Genomic DNA, 16,221 nt, shown 5'->3' with positions numbered 1-16,221 from the left:
GCTTCATATTTTCTATGTGGTTTGTTCATGTGAGTAGACGTCCCACCAACCAGTCAAGGAGTGGACCATGGGCAGATCCAGAGGGAGCTGGGAGATGTTGTCATTCACCTCCACAATCCCACAATTCTCTCATCATCTTCTGTCAGAGTCCAGTGGACTGTGAGTGCCGCCACATTTTCTTTTAAAGGGATAGTTCACTCAAAAATTCAAATTTTCTGTCATTAATTACTCACTCTCATGTCGTTCCAAACACGCAAGTATAATAAGAATATTTTGTAAATTAAGTTTATCTTTCTTAACTCACTGGCAACTTGCTTTTTATCTCAGTTTAATCATAGATTTGACTAATTTGAAGTTTTATGTGGTATTGAACAACTGAATTTAGTTTTAATTAAACAGTATGTTCTAAACATCTGAAGTCAAGGTTAATTATGTGCAGATTTTCACTCCACAAACGCATGCACACAAGAACAGAAGTATTCCCAGCATGTTACTTTTTAACATTTTGGGTCGTTCGCACTTTATACGTATTTAATCAGAAACAGCTGAAACGACATCTGCTTTTATTGGGGCGGATCAAGAATTGATTAAAATCTTTACAAGCGTGTACAGTTCTCCTCCCTCCACAGCCACATGGACTGATCGCAGTACTGAACACCTCCGATATGAAAATCATTGCACATTAAAAGTCAAATGAAGCTCAAATCTGAATCTTCAATGTTGATTTTTGCATATTAAACTTAGGATATGTGTTTCAACGCACACCCACAAAGCCCAAAAAAAAAAAAAGACTTTCGTTCAAAATGTTAGAAATATTGCAATAAAAAATGAGAATATTCAGGAAATAAAATAAACACCTGGAATTATAGTTATAAGTTTTGTTATAATTTTGTTAGTAATTGTAAAGGTTATAGTACATTATAATATGTATCAGTATGTCTGATAAACTGTGGTGTAGCTAACTAGCAACAAATGTCATAAAAATTCCTAGTCCTGGACAATGCTAATGCTAATCATTAACAGGCGTTTACAGCATCCAAGTGATTTTGTCCTTCAGTTTTGCCCTGTTCTTGCCTGTAGGTCGAGCAGCAGTCTCAGTACATTCAGGGTTATAAGGTGATGTACCGGCCGTCCCCAGAGGGCACTCAGCAGTGGGTGGAATGGGCCATGTTTGAGGTTCGAACCCTGGGGGAGAACAGCGCAGTCGTCACCCAGCTTAAGAAGGGCGTGACCTATGAGTTCAAAGTCCGACCTTTCTTCAACGAGTTCCAAGGCACCGACAGCGACATCAAAGTGGCCAGGACCCTGGAGGAAGGTGAGAAGAGCTTCCAGTCATCTGACTGTGTGCTCTTTAAAGCATAATGTCCCACGATTTCTTTCTCATTCACTTCACAGTAGTCACAATACAATGCAGTGTGCATATATATATATATATATATAGATATATATATATATAATATATATATATATATATATATATAGATATATATACACACACACACACATACATACAGAGCTGGGTAGTAACTGATTGCATGTAATCTGGAGGATTACATAATTAGCTTTTCATTAAACTTATGAACCCCCTACAGCTCCACAGTTTAGGAAATCTTTACGTAATGTAAAGTTTAATGCACTTCTTTATGTTAATAACAACAAATGTAATATATTTTATTTCGCTTTGCATTTTTATATCAATATGATGCAAGATTATCCTATTTAAATCAATTTGATAAGTTAGGTAAAAAGTAATCAAAAAGTAGTCTAATCATATTACCTAAACCGTTAATTACGTTAATAAGTAAAATTTTTGGAATCAGTAACATATTAAAATTTTTAAGTTATCTACCCAGCTCTGTATGTGTGTGTGTGTGTGTGAGTGAGTGAGTGAGTGTGTGTGTGTTATATAAATAAGTAATGTTTCATCAATTAAAAAAAAAAAAAAATATTATAGAACATTTTAAACTTACAGCTCTGGGGTAATTTGAATTTCTGGATTAGGTTTTGGACAAGGTTTCAGTCAGTTTTTTCATGCTTAATTTTTCAATTTTAGGTTCACATATGGTTAAAAATAATAAAATAAAATAGTCGTTTTTTTTTTTTACTCATGTTCCTGGGATAATTAAAATTTTTGGGTTTGTTTCAGACCCGGTTTTAGTCAGTTCTTTTTTTTTTTAATGTGCAATTTTTTATTGTATGCTCACATATGGTTTAGTTTTGAGATATAAATTATAACACTTTTTTATTTTATTAAAATAATAATAAAATACTAAAAACTTATCATATATCACATAAATTGAATATAAATTATTATAAATATTTTTGCACTCACATTCCTGGGCAAAATCAAACAGTTTTGCATTTGTGGCTGGGTGTACCCACTTGAACAGGAAATAGAAAGACACTGAGTTTATTTTTGGGTATGGCTCAATCACATTCACAGGCTACATTCAGGCTTTCCGCAGACCTGTGCAGTCCTCTAGAGTAAGAAAAACACTCACCTGCATTAAGTAGTTCTCATTTATGTTAACGTGTGGTCTGCGGCCCAAGAGGGAGGGCAAAGCGGACTATATAAAACACTTCACGAAAGCCAAGCAGCCAAAGAGAAGCCAAAAACCGAAAGCTCAAACAACTGCTGTGCTAATTGTTCTGAGGGTGTGGCGTCTGTGGCTCTGGAGAACGCCAGCCATTTGGACTGCTCCAAATTTGCCTGTGTGTGTTTGTGCACGCCTGCTTTTTTATGTAATTGAAATGCAAAACGTCAGAAACAGCAAACACAAAGCATATGTTTCAATCCAAGGCTCTGTGTTAACATTCATTTACGTATTAAGTGTATAATAGTTATGTGAAATGAAGTCCAGTGACGTTCTGTTCACCCTGAGCTCAAGTATTCGTTCTGCCGGCATCTGGCACTGGGACGGTCCAATCATGTTGCTTGGCATTCGCCGCTCATTATTTAAGCGCACTAATACCGCTGAGTGTGTACTATTAAAATGAGTGCTTACATCTGTTTCAGAGAACACACACACAGACACACAGCTCCTATACATGTCTACATAATGTTTATATATGCACACATGCATGTGTGAAATCTGCATATTTGCATAATTTAAGGTGTTAAGAAGGTGTATATGCACATACAGAACACGTGTATATTGTAAGGTGTGTGTAACGTCCCGCTCGTGTCTCTTATCGTAGCGCCCAGCGCTGCTCCCAGGGGGGTCACCGTAACGGGAAGCGGAGACAACAGCACAACTATTCTGGTATCCTGGCAACCGCCCCCAGAGGAGGAGCAGAACGGCGTGGTGCAGGAATATAAGGTACGAACCACAGGAAACAGACAAAGAGAGAGAGAGACAAAGAGAGTATGAAAAAAACAACAACAGAATGAAGGATGGTAGTAGAGGAAGGAAATAGGAAGTGGAAGAGGAAATTATATTTACTGGCTCACACCCCATTCATTTTTATGATGTGCTGCTGAATGAATGCTGAGAGTGTGTCGGATAATGGGTTGATTTTCATTGGGGGGGAATTTAGATGTTGTGAAATGCTTCCACCTAGTGGTTCACGTGGGGTGTTACCACAATGGCCTTCCAGACAGACGTGATCATAAGGAATGTTTTGAAATGTTTGTTTCTTTTGATTTAACTTATCTTGTAGGATTTTTTTTTTATAATTATTATATTTATGCCATATATCCTTTATAAGCATTTGAAATTATAAATTAAAATAATAAATTATATTATTGTATTTAAATAAATGTTATTATTTTGTAGGTTGTTGGTTTTTTTAATCATTATTGTATTTATGGCAAAACATTCCTTTATAATCATTTGAAATTATACATTAAAATAATAAATTATAATAATGCATTTAAATAAATATTTTATTATATTGTAACATTGTTACATATATATATATATATATATATATATATATATATAATATTATATATAATATATATATATATGTGTATGTATATATAATATATATATATAATTAAACATAATATAAAAATAAAATAAAAATATAACAGTTTTCTGTCTTGTGTGTTTGTTTGTATGTTTTACTAAAGTACAATGTTGTATTGGTTGTTGCTTTGATTAGGGTTAGTTTCAGGCAAAAAATTAAATAAAAATTTGACTAGTTAGTAGTGTGCCAAAACATTACCATATAAACATGCTACATTATATTTCAAAAGATAATTACATTTGCAAATTATAAGTCTTTTTTTGTGTCTGCTTTGTGTCTTTTTGTGTCTGCTTTGTATTTCATACACTATTGTACATACTAACAAATTTATTGCGGCATCAATTTTCTAGCTACCCTGCATTCCCTTCGTTCTTTCTCTTTATTTTTGTTTTGCATTTCTTTATGTGATTTTCATATCCAAACAATATAACAGAGTCCATGCTTTGTGTTTTGTTAGTTGTTTTATTTTTTTATTTTTTTTTTTTTTTACCAAAGTAAGACGTTGTTTTGACTAGGGCTACTTTCAGACAAAATATCTTTTTGACTGGTCAATAGTGTGCCAAAACGTTGCTTTTAAACAAATAATTTACTTTACTAAATTAGTTACTTATAAAATTCATTATATTTCATAAGATAATTACATATGCAAATTATGAATAAGAATTTTTTTTGTAGATGCTTTGTGCCTTTTGTGTCCCCTTTGTATTTGTAGTCATAGTATGCAATCGTAATAGCAAATATAATTGCGGCAGCTGCATGTCTTAATGTGCTTTTCATGTCCAAACAAGATAACAGAGCCCATCTCATGCAATATTCCTCTCAGGCTCTTAAATTATATGGCTTTGCTGTGTTTCGGTATTTAGTTCGTAGGCCGCGGCTGACGAGAAGAGGTGCGGTTCTAGTCGTTCAGTCACAGTTAATTTTCCAGGTAAATGTTTTCAGGCAGTTGAAGGAAGGTAGTCAGTAATTTCATGCTTGTTAAATTGGGCGGATGAGGAATTTTCGCTAATCACTTTTCTTATACACTTATTTTTTCTACCCCGTTGTGCCTCAGGAGAACTTCAGAACCGTCAAACCGTCCTCGCTCGTTACCTCAATTTCTCTCTTTCGACCCATAATCCACTTTTTTTTTCCTCTGAAGCCTTCGGGGATGTCTAAATCTGGTTAGCATTTCCGAAAAAGGGGACGTCAGCATAGAAAACATGTAAAAAAGCCTTTTTTCTATGCATCATTGTGTAGAGCTCAGCGTAGATAAGTGCGCTGACCTTATAAATCGAAGTTAGACGGCCAGCGAGGGCCGGTATCACGTTTCACCCCGGTGAATGTGCCCCTGCTGGGCCTGTGATTGTGTTAGGGTGAGGGTGGCTGATCTGAGCTCTGCTCACGCACAGGGTTGCACACACACTTTGACGCTCATTTGGACGCCACGGCTGGCTGAGCTTCCCGAGAGGAGGAAACAGACCAGGGTTCGTGTGTGCAATGAAAACAAAGAAAACTGCGTTTTCGTGTCAGGGAAAATCAGACCTTTGACATGAAGACAGGATGTGGGTGCCACAGATAGGGAGTGTTTATTCTAGGTGGTGAATCTTGTTTTCATGACATGTTTCAACTTTAGCGCTACATGATAGTGTGTGAATTGAAGCAGGAGGGCTGACGGAAACATCCAAATAGATTTACTAACTAGCTTTGAGGAAACTCTAGTTTTATTTTAAGGACAGTCATGCTTTATTTTTTGACGAGAAATATCTGTACGTAACAGTGATAAAGTTTGCGAAACAATTTGTCTATTTGTACAAACACAAAAGCTTGGACACACTTCTCATAATCAAAGTATTTTGATAAAAATGTATTTAAACATAATATTACATTTAAATGTATAATAATAATAATAATTATTATTATTATTATACATAGGTTTGGAAACACTTGACTGAATCTATACCTCTTATGATATTAAAAAGATTTTGTTCTAAAGACTTACTGAATTCTTGAAATACGTTTTGTAGACAAAATATAGAAATGCATAGATTTATAAAAAGGATTTTTTTTGTTTTTTTTTTTTACACAGAGGATATGCTTGAAATTATTTTTTTTTTTTATTTTTTACAAAATATTGCTATTATTATGATCATGTGAAGCATAAATTGTCAAGTGTGCCTAAACCTGTGTGTGAAAATATTTTTATTATTATTATTATTATTATTATTATTATTATTATTATTATTGTTATTATTAAGATCGTGTGAAGCATACATTGTCAAGTGTGCCCAAACCTGTGTGTGAAAATATTATTATTATCATTATTATTATTATTATTATTATTATTAAGATCATGTGAAGCATAAATTCAGTCCAAACCTCTGTGTAAAAAATATTATTATTGCTATTTATGTTTAAATGATCTTATAATAATGCTAATAATAATAATAATAACATTAAATAAAAATAAAAGTATTTTTTAATGGACACTACATCATTTCTATACTTAGATTTGTGTTTTTTCATAGTTAAAGAGTTTTAAAGACAGTTTTAAAGACAGTTTTAAAGACTAGTAACATTTGACGGGTTAAATTGTTAGTATCACTTAAAAAGGTTCACTCTTTCGGAAAAGGCTTGTTATTCAACATAAATAATTTTTATTAAGTGCTAACTGCTTGTCTCTTTCATGTTTTCTTGACTTCCCCCCCTCAGATCTGGTGTCTGGGTAATGAAAGCAGATACCACATTAACCGCACGGTGGATGGATCCACACACTCAGTTCTGATTCCCGGCCTGCTCTCAGGGGTCACGTACAGGGTGGAGGTGGCAGCCAGCACAGGGGCCGGTCCCGGGGTCAAGAGCGAGGCTACGTCCTTCCGGCTGGGTGAGTTGGACCGGGATGTTATTCTGGTTAACTGAGACGCTCTACTCTGCCAGACCGCTGTTATTCAATCCTAGCAGCTAAAGAAGAGCACAATATGAATGGTTGATTCATCTGCTAACGGGTTACAGAAACACAACAAAGCTAACGGCCCATTTTAACACCCGGAAAGGTTTGTGATAATGGCCGTTATTTAAGGCCTGCTCTTTAAAAAACGTACCATTTACGCTTGTGAATGGCATGGTTGTAACTTGCCTTGTGGTTAGCCATCAAAAAAAAACAGCCTTATCAGAGTCCTCGTTCTCATCTGAGAATAAAGGAGACGTCAAGTAAAGTGCAGTTTACTTTAGTGCTGCAAAGCCTTTAATTGCTTTAAGTTTATTCTCCATTAACTTACCAGCTTTAACTTGTTCAGCCTCGAGACATCGGTGGCAGCGGTTAAACTCCAATGAATGGAAGTGATTGTGATGCAGCCTGGTGTTGTGCCAATAGATACAGGTGGATAATAGGCCATCCGGTTATGCAAATCTGGTTTTAATAAGATGCCAGTCACTGCTGTCAGAAACTAGTTTATAGTCAGTCGTTTGACAGAACGAGATTAAATGGTCTTTTGAAAATCTGTTGGATGCACAGAGAAACTCGTACAGTGAAGTACACTAAGAAAAACAGTTGATCAACTTTTGGACTTGATATAAAGCAACTGTTGTTTTAGTGTTAGACCAAGCGGATTTTTAATAGTAAGCAGTATATTGTGCATGTATGTTGGTCTACATGACTGTTATGATGAAGAAGAGTGTTTTGTAATTGTTACTTAAAAAGTAAATAGAAAACTAATGTGCACTATTTGAAAAAGTAACTTGGGTATTACAGGGTAAATTCAGAATTTAGGTCATTTACATTTAACTTTCTTGCATCTCCGCATCCTACGCACCTGTCCTGGCCTGGCCTCTCAGTGGAGTCTCAGTCACAACCAAACAACAAAAAACACCTCTGAGACAGGAAGTACAGAGAACAGACTCACAAAGACAGAGCAGGGAGTGCAGCAGTGAGAGAGAGATGCTCAGGTTTTGGGAGAACCTGTCTGCTCCCAGCTAAAAAAAAAAAATAAGACAAAAACTGAACATAGTTAAAAAGATGAAAGTGACGCCCACATGAAACGCAGGGAGGACGGGGAAAAGATGAAAAAAAGAAAGAAGTCAACAGAATGAGATTTCTTTCGGGTCGACAGCGCTAGTTTCTCTTTAAAGTAGAAATAAGAGAGGGCAACCGAGAGCGACAGCACAGAAGGGAAGTTACTTTGTGCTTGCAGTTCTTCCAGACACCGGCTTGTCATACATAATGCATCTTTTACGTAATATATAAAAGCACTGAACACACTTTTTTTTACTTATTACTCCAGTTCAAAGTCAGTATTTAGCAAAATTCACATAAATCATAAAGAAAAATGAAAAACTCTGAATAAAACCGAACAGTTATTTTATCAATATTCTTTTCTGTTGCCGTTTTATGTTTGAAGTAGAATTATAGTTTTTTTTTATATCAAGTGTTATTTTTGACATATAAACAATTATTATTGCTACTACTATTATTATTAACAATAAATATTTTCTGTATAAGCTTTTACAAATTTAAAGGAATGTTTTGCATTAAACAAGTTCTGTGACATGCAAAAAATATTTATATAATATATTATTTTTATTTATTAATTAATTTATTATCTTATTTTATTAAATACAATTATATAAAACGTTTTACAGATTTAAAGGAATATTGTGTTAAACAGGTTCTGTGACTTGCAAAAAAAAAAAAAAAAAAGTTTATTATTTTTGTTTTGCGGTTATCTTTTAGTTGTCTGTTATATTCATTGGCTTTACTATTATAGTTATTGATTTTTACCCAGATGGATTAAGTGCAAATTGTTTCTTCTGTAACTGACAGCATTCCGCAGGTTTATTTTACCTAAAATATTTCTTTAATTATTGCATCAGTGTTATTGTTTATATCAAATGATTTTTTCTCATTTCTCATGGTCTCTTTCTCTCAGACTCGTCGGGCCGTGTTCTTCCTCCGCCGGTCGATGATGATACGTTTTCCCAGCAGATCTCAGACGTGGTGCGTCAGCCGGCCTTCATCGCGGGCATCGGCGCGGCCTGCTGGATCATCCTCATGGTCTTCAGCATCTGGCTGTACCGCCACCGCAAGAAGAGGAACGGCCTCAGCAGCAGCTACGCCGGCATCCGCAAAGGTCAGCCCAGCCAGCTTCAACTTCATTTCTCTTTTAGCGCTGGTGCTACACGGCAGATTTTACAGTGTATTCGCATATAATGATTTAAAATCGCATCAAATATGACATCAGTAGGAGGTTAGTCACTCCAACCTTATAATTATGAATCCCTGAGCTTTCATTAAGGAGGCGTGGCCTGCGTCTCATCTAAAACAGAAGAATTCCAGCTGTTCTTTAATATTGAGTTTGTGTTAGTCACAGGCAGATGTTTAATCATTTCGTTATCAGCTATTCTTTCTTTCTTTGGCTGGTAGTGTCTCTGGTTTAGTGTTTGGCCTCGAGCTGTGCAGCTGCTTGTGTTTGGATTTGTAATCTCAGGTTAAATCCCAAACATCAGCCTCTTTTATTAAAGCTGGTATGAGAATACTTTTCCTAAATTAGATAAGCCCGGTCCACAGCCACAGAATTCACATTTTGTTTTAAAAAGCCATTTCCTCTCTTGACCCTGGTGAATCTTGGCGGATCCTTTACAGTCTGAATTTAGAGCAGCTTTCGCTTTCTTTCCGTTTTCTCATTCATTGAAGAAATGACTGAGATGGCGAACGGAACAATGCCGTTTTTTTCCCGATGTGTGTCTCAAGGACATGAAGCTAATGGAATGTTTATTGGCAGGAATCTAAAGGAAAAGATCCAAGCCATTCATTAGCGTTCGCATTCATAGACTCCCAAGGCTGGGCCGCATTCAAGTTAATTGAACGTGTCGACCACAAGAGCACAAAAAAGCCAAAATGAATATGTCCATTTTTCAAGGTTGAGAGCACCTGAATTCATTTAGCAGGATGACTTGACAACATCTTGTTTCAACAACCGCACAAGACTGACAGGCAGCTTTTTAAGAGACATTCTTTCAAAATGTTAGTGGAATTATATATATATATATAAAAAAAAAAATGGTTTGCAGGTCTCAACATTAAACATTGCATGCAGATATGTGCTTTCGTGGCTTGCAAACCTAAACATTATCTAGTCTGGTCGTCTCCTAGTCTAGTTATAACCAAATTATCTTGTCTTGGAAGCTTCAGTTATAAGGGTTGAAAATTACAAACAAATTACTGTATGCTATCGTTTTCTATCAGTAATGTGTTTATGAATTTATTATTGCGAAATAAAAACCTACTAAATTATGTTATAAATTAAAGGTATTTTAATGTTAGTATAAAATAAATAAAATATATATATTTTAGACAGATAATAATATTTTATTTACACACACAATTATTTAACATTTTATTTATTTTATACTAACTTTAAAACGTTGAGTTAATTTATTAAACTATATATATATATATATATATATATATATATATATATGTATCTAATATGTATAATATATGAACTATATATTGCACTTTAAAGAATGCAAGTATTACTAAAATAAAATGTATTTTTTTTCAGTACACAAGGTATTTTAAAGTTTTAAAGTTAGTATAAAATACAATATTAAATACTTTCTATATATATATACATATATAAGCTACATATATAAATCTTGAGTCAGCTCTAATTTATGCATGATGCTAAAATGTTATAACCCAGAAGTTACAGAGAAAAGTAGTGATTTTTTGTGTCTTCAAGCAAGTGAGACTGCAAAAAGGACATTTGTCATCATGTAGCACCAGTTTTCACTGGTTTTAGCATCTGTTGAGCTACTAAAGACATTCCCGCTTCCTGTGTTACTGTAAAAGCCACGAGAAAGCACAGGTTGCTATGTTTGAACCGGTAGCTGCAAGTCTCTTGAGCGTGAAGGTGTTTGAGCAGAGGTGGATAATAGTAACACATGAAGTGGTAATCTGCTATCTGGGTGGAATGGGGTGATGGGGAGAGATGGATGATCTTGCAGTGTGTGTGATGTACAGTACATGTGCGTTTAGCTGTGAATGTGTTAAATTGTTTAAAAACACTGATCATCCACAGACTCCTGAGATTTGATTTATTTATCGTCCATCAAATGATCTTTTTCCCATGCTGCATTTGGCCTGCCAAGCATCAATCTACTTCTGCTTCAAAACCTTCATGCATACAGGATAAAATCATCAAAAAACAGCCAAATCTATTAGATTCATCTTTTCTCAAAGCACTGCCAAGAAGCAGACGAGCAGAGCCGATAAACGTGACATTTGAAAAGGACGGCAGCGGCTGACAATTTTAAAGGTTGTTTTCCCGTAAATACATGAAGATGAGAAGGTGAAGACAGCAGGTGTTGAATTCTGATGTATCGGTGTAACGCTGCCAAAAAACAATCCTGACAGCATCACGCGCAACAGCTTCCTGCACAGATACTTTGATGTTTCTGAAGGGCTGTTTATTATGAATTCTGACCCCATATTGCTCAGATTGATTCAACCATGTTCATCTGCTTATTGGAGCCTTTGATCAACATGAAAGAAACTAGATTTCACGTCAGATCGAGAGCATATGTTATAATAGATTTAAGTCAAAGTTAATAAAGTACACTGTTAGACTGTAGCCTGGCACGAATTCGTACAATTCACATATCACATGATTGGGTATATTATTATTAATTATGTAAATAATGTAAATATGTTTATTTAAATTATACTAATTTAAAATACATTTTATTATTATTTTGTATTTGTTTGTTATATTTGATTATATTAATATACATTTATTATTAATAAAATGATATTTCTATGTATAATTATACAATATGATATTAAATATTATGATGTATTATAATAGATTTAAGTCAAAGTTAATAAAGTGCACTGTTAGAGTGTAGTTTAATTCTTGCAGTTCACATGTCACATGTTTGGGTGTCTAATAATAATAGTAATAATAATAATAATAATAATATTATTATTATATTTATTACGGTAAATGTTTATTTTATTTTATTATATTAATTTAAAATACATTATTATTATTTTAATTATATATAAATTTAACATAAATAATTATTATTTGTTTTTTATATTTGATTATATTAATATATATTAATTTATATAATTTTTATGTATAGTATGATACAATATTACATATAATGATTTATTATAATGTTTAAATATGTAAATGACTAATTTAGTGGAGATTTTGTGGCCAAGTATCAGTAGATCTTTTATTTAGTGTATGTTAAAAATAGATTAAAAAATTATTTCAATTTATAATTAAGCCACATATACAGTAGGGACCAGAATATAGTAAAGTGAGTTTTTTTTTTTTTTTTTTTTTTTTGGGCCAGTAAACAACCTCCCAGAACACCCTAGCAACTGCATATCAACATGCTAAAATAGCAACCATCTACAAAATCCTAGCATTGCGGTACCATTTTCTTCAGAAACTTTAGATATCATTATTCCCCTTTTGTCCCTGATATATATATAAAACTAATCAGACGCACAAACCCACAACTGTTAAACCACAGAGTTCAGATGACAAGGAAAATGAAATGAACTGTGTATCTGTGATGAGGTTTCAATGTTCAGAGTAATTGGTAACAGACTCGTTACATCCCAGACTGTAAAATATAATCACAAGTGCCTTTTTGAAAACTTTTTCCAATAACTGCATAAATATTTAAGTTTAATGCACAGTGCTGCTATGATGAATAATTAATTTTTGAATAATAATTACGAATCTGATGAATAATTAATGTGCTCTTTTTCTTTCTCTTTGTTCTGTGTGTCTGCAGTGCCCTCCTTCACCTTCACCCCCACAGGTAATCACACCTTCCTCACAGCACATATGCCTAGAATTCCCACAATCCCTAGAGTGTGACGACTTCCTGCACGCTGGAGTTGGAAAGCGCACGGCAGTATAATCTTTCTCAGCCGTTGTAATGAAGTGTCCCTCAGCACACTCCCTTCAGTCACGTTTGTTCTGCACAGCAGAACTCCAAACAAATATGACACAGATGAAGTGTGGGAGGCATGGCCTCTCTTTAAAAATACATCTCCCCACAAGAAAGGAACCCCGGTCTGAGTTTACATGGATAATCAAAGAGAACTTCAGGCGCATGAACTTGTCAGCATAAAAAGAAGTAAAAAATAAAAGACAGAGAGGGGGAGGAAAAGCTTAAAGAGAAGAGTGCTTGACTAAAGAGGGCTGTTAGAAGCGGCACAGCGGCTGATCCTAACGCTTCGAACGGGATGGGAAGCTGTGACATCAGAAGTCTTGTGGCCAATTAGACGAAGAGAGGAGCCGGCTAGCGTGAGGACTGAACTCGGATGACTTTTACATACCAGAGAAAGACGCTTAGACCCTTTCATTATTTCTCATCTCATGCGATCTTTCTGTAACCGCTGTTGACTCACCTGGCTATGGGAGGTTTTTATCAAAGAGATGAGAGGGGAGGGATGGATGGAGAAAGAGAAGGCATGTTTTTAGTAGCAAACCAAACAAGCTTTATTTCCACACGCTCACTGGTTTTAAGCAAAATGCAGGAGCTTGTAAGATATGAAAGAAAATACAAGGCCAACAAAATATGCTTAGATGAGTCTGTTAAACTGATAGCTCACCCAGAAATCAAAAATCTGCCATCATTCCTAAACTGTAGGAGGTTTTTTTTTTTTGCTCCTGTGGAAATTTTCTTTGCCCTTTGACAGCAAGATATTTATTTCATTACAGGTTTTCCATGTTGTTTTTTCTCATTAATGTAACTTCTTTTATCTACAGTGGCCTATCAGAGAGGAGGAGAGGCCGTCAGCAGTGCTGGGAGGTGAGATGTTTAAAGAAAAAACACATTTTGTTATCCGACACTCCTAAGTTAATGTTTATCAGAAGCCAACAATGTCCGTGTGAAGGGTGTGTACTGTAGTGTAATTGCATTTTATTGGCACTAGGGGGCATTTTTGTCTTTGCAAAGACATTTTTGGAGGTTGTGCAGTGAGACAGAGCCATGCAGAACCCAGATGAGACAAAAGCCCTCCGTTTCTACCCTGCTAATGCAATCATTTCCAACCAATTCATTTCACCGTTTACACTGGACCATGTGTGCATTTGTGCACCTCGTTCAAATAGTTGCAGACGATGCTTAGTGTGTGTCTTTCCCTTTGAGTTGTTTTTTTGGAGTCCAGCTTTTAATCGAGCAGCTCTTTGCCCTTGCCTAAAGGAAAGGTTTAAGCCTTTTGAAGCTATAAAGTCTGTTAGAAAAATAAAAGAAACAGACATACCCTGCTGCAGGGATATGGAACGAACTAAGAGAAGGGGAAGCCACATTTACTTTGAAGCATCATGTTGAAGATTCATTGCACAAAACTCTTTCTTTGATGTTCTTTTTGTGTCTTTGATAAGTGTCCCTGAAAAAAAATCTTTCCTCATCACCTTTATTTCCTCAGAAGCATTTTAACATGACCTTGTTTTAACATGAAAGCTAACTATCAAACATATATCAGTGTTTTGAAATCGAAATGACTTTAACTGTAAGATTTGATAGAAATGGTTACTTTGGGCACTGGATGAATTCATATATGCGTTTAAACAGAGCTTCTCCAGCTCTTGAGATCACGTTGATTGACTGTGACACCCTGGCATGCGCTGGGAGCTCCAAGCTCTTGCTTTAGCGATGGCTGGGTTCATTTGTGTTTTTCGTTCCCAGGCTGGAGCAGCAATGTTCTCTAGCACTTGGGTAATCCGGTCACGAGGCCTCAGGGAAACGGTGTCATCAGCCATGAGCAAGTCAAGCAAACGCAATCCATTTAGCACAGATACAGCCTAATGCACTATCAATTTTGTATAGATATTGGGTAATGCGCTGAGAGATGCACTGGGATACAAGGAGATGGGTTGGGTTGGTCAGACAAACTGTTAACTATGCCCCAAAGCTCACACCAATGGTGCTCTGTCAGGCTCACTGATTGCTGATTGATTGATTGCTGTCCTTAATTGTGGCAATAACAGTTCAAAAATGAAACAGCATTTAACACTACTGATCACGATCATACAGTGTGCATGTACCACTTCCAAGTTAACGTTAGTAATAAATCACCATGTGTCTGTGTTTTCCAGGCCAGGTTTGTTGAATATAGGTGAACCAGCTACCCAGCCCTGGCTTGCAGACACATGGCCGAACAGCTGCTCCAATCACAATGACTGCCCCATCAACTGCTGCACCGGCAGCAACGGAAACAGCGACAGCAACCTGGCCACCTACAGCCGCCCAGGTGAGTGTGTGTGTAGGAGTCTAGCTGTTGTAGTAGTGTACAAAAGCATAATGCTATGCTCTATGCAAAGTGAGGAAATTACAAGTAGAGAAGTTTTTAGCAAGCTTTTTTTTTATCCTAAGCGACAAATGAGGAAATACTTCTGGAAGAGTTTGTTTCTTAAATGAAGAAAAGACTCGCTAATGACTAGAAAAACAGGTTTTATTTTATTAACTGTGACACAAGGACTTGTTTAAATTGATTTAAAGCAATCGTTTACCATTAACGGTGCAGATTTCCCCCTTATACCACATTGTTTGCGCAACGTCATTTTCGGAAATCTCATTGAAGTTTGGGCTTGTTAATTTCCACTGAAGTTTCCAACTTGGAAGCAGTACGTTCTAGTACACCTATCCAAGTTGGAAATTCCGACTTTCCAAGTTGAATGGAACGCAACTCAAGTATCGTGTCCTTCCTTTGACTCACAACTGCGTGTGTGATTTGTTGGAACCTGGACATTTTAGGGAAAATAAAAGCGGCCGATATTGAAAAGGCCCCGCAGGCTGTAGTCCAGCTAATCCAATCAGCCGTCTGATTTTCATACCGCCGTTAGAACCTTTTAATGCAGTTTCTCTAAGTGCTCGCTTATTCAGGAAACCAGGAGCTGCTACAGAGGTCAAAATAGACCTGAGAGAGAGAAAAAGAGAGGGGGCGAGGAAAGAGAAGGAGTGATGGAGCACCTCCAGGTGGCTTTATTTCAGGAGTCAGCAAGTTACTTTACAAACAAAAGAACACCAGGTTGAATCGCGAGTCCAAAGAGACACACACTGAAAGTGACAAATATAAGCGTTAATATACAGAGTTACCCAGTTTTCACAAAGCAACTCTTATTTTGGACAGCGGTGTCACTGTTGGTTTATTTAATGATATTTAAATGTCACTATAAGAGCTTTTTTTGTTCTCAGCTATCAGCTGGTACGACTAAGCCGTTGGCTAAGAGTATTTCA

The 16,221-nt window shown here is 35.8% G+C and overlaps 1 protein-coding gene across 9 annotated transcripts in view; it reads left to right on the top strand.

Moving 5' to 3' along the window:
• Window positions 1-16,221, top strand: part of LOC109102016 (roundabout homolog 1-like) — a 171,065-nt gene that overhangs the window by 136,114 nt on the left and 18,730 nt on the right. For all 9 annotated transcript variants that reach the window (XM_042739956.1, XM_042739957.1, XM_042739960.1 and 6 more), the window contains 8 exons: window positions 38-159; window positions 1,081-1,315; window positions 3,199-3,320; window positions 6,664-6,835; window positions 8,877-9,077; window positions 12,766-12,792; window positions 13,749-13,791; window positions 15,081-15,235. In XM_042739956.1, the coding sequence (XP_042595890.1) occupies window positions 38-159; window positions 1,081-1,315; window positions 3,199-3,320; window positions 6,664-6,835; window positions 8,877-9,077; window positions 12,766-12,792; window positions 13,749-13,791; window positions 15,081-15,235 (1,077 nt within the window). The remainder of the gene's footprint in view (window positions 1-37; window positions 160-1,080; window positions 1,316-3,198; window positions 3,321-6,663; window positions 6,836-8,876; window positions 9,078-12,765; window positions 12,793-13,748; window positions 13,792-15,080; window positions 15,236-16,221) is intronic.

The sequence above is a fragment of the Cyprinus carpio genome, chromosome B15 (assembly GCF_018340385.1).
Source record: "Cyprinus carpio isolate SPL01 chromosome B15, ASM1834038v1, whole genome shotgun sequence".
Classification (NCBI taxonomy): domain Eukaryota; kingdom Metazoa; phylum Chordata; class Actinopteri; order Cypriniformes; family Cyprinidae; genus Cyprinus; species Cyprinus carpio.
The sequence above is the reverse complement of the archived record's forward strand: the minus strand, read 5'-3'. Positions and strand labels throughout refer to the sequence as shown.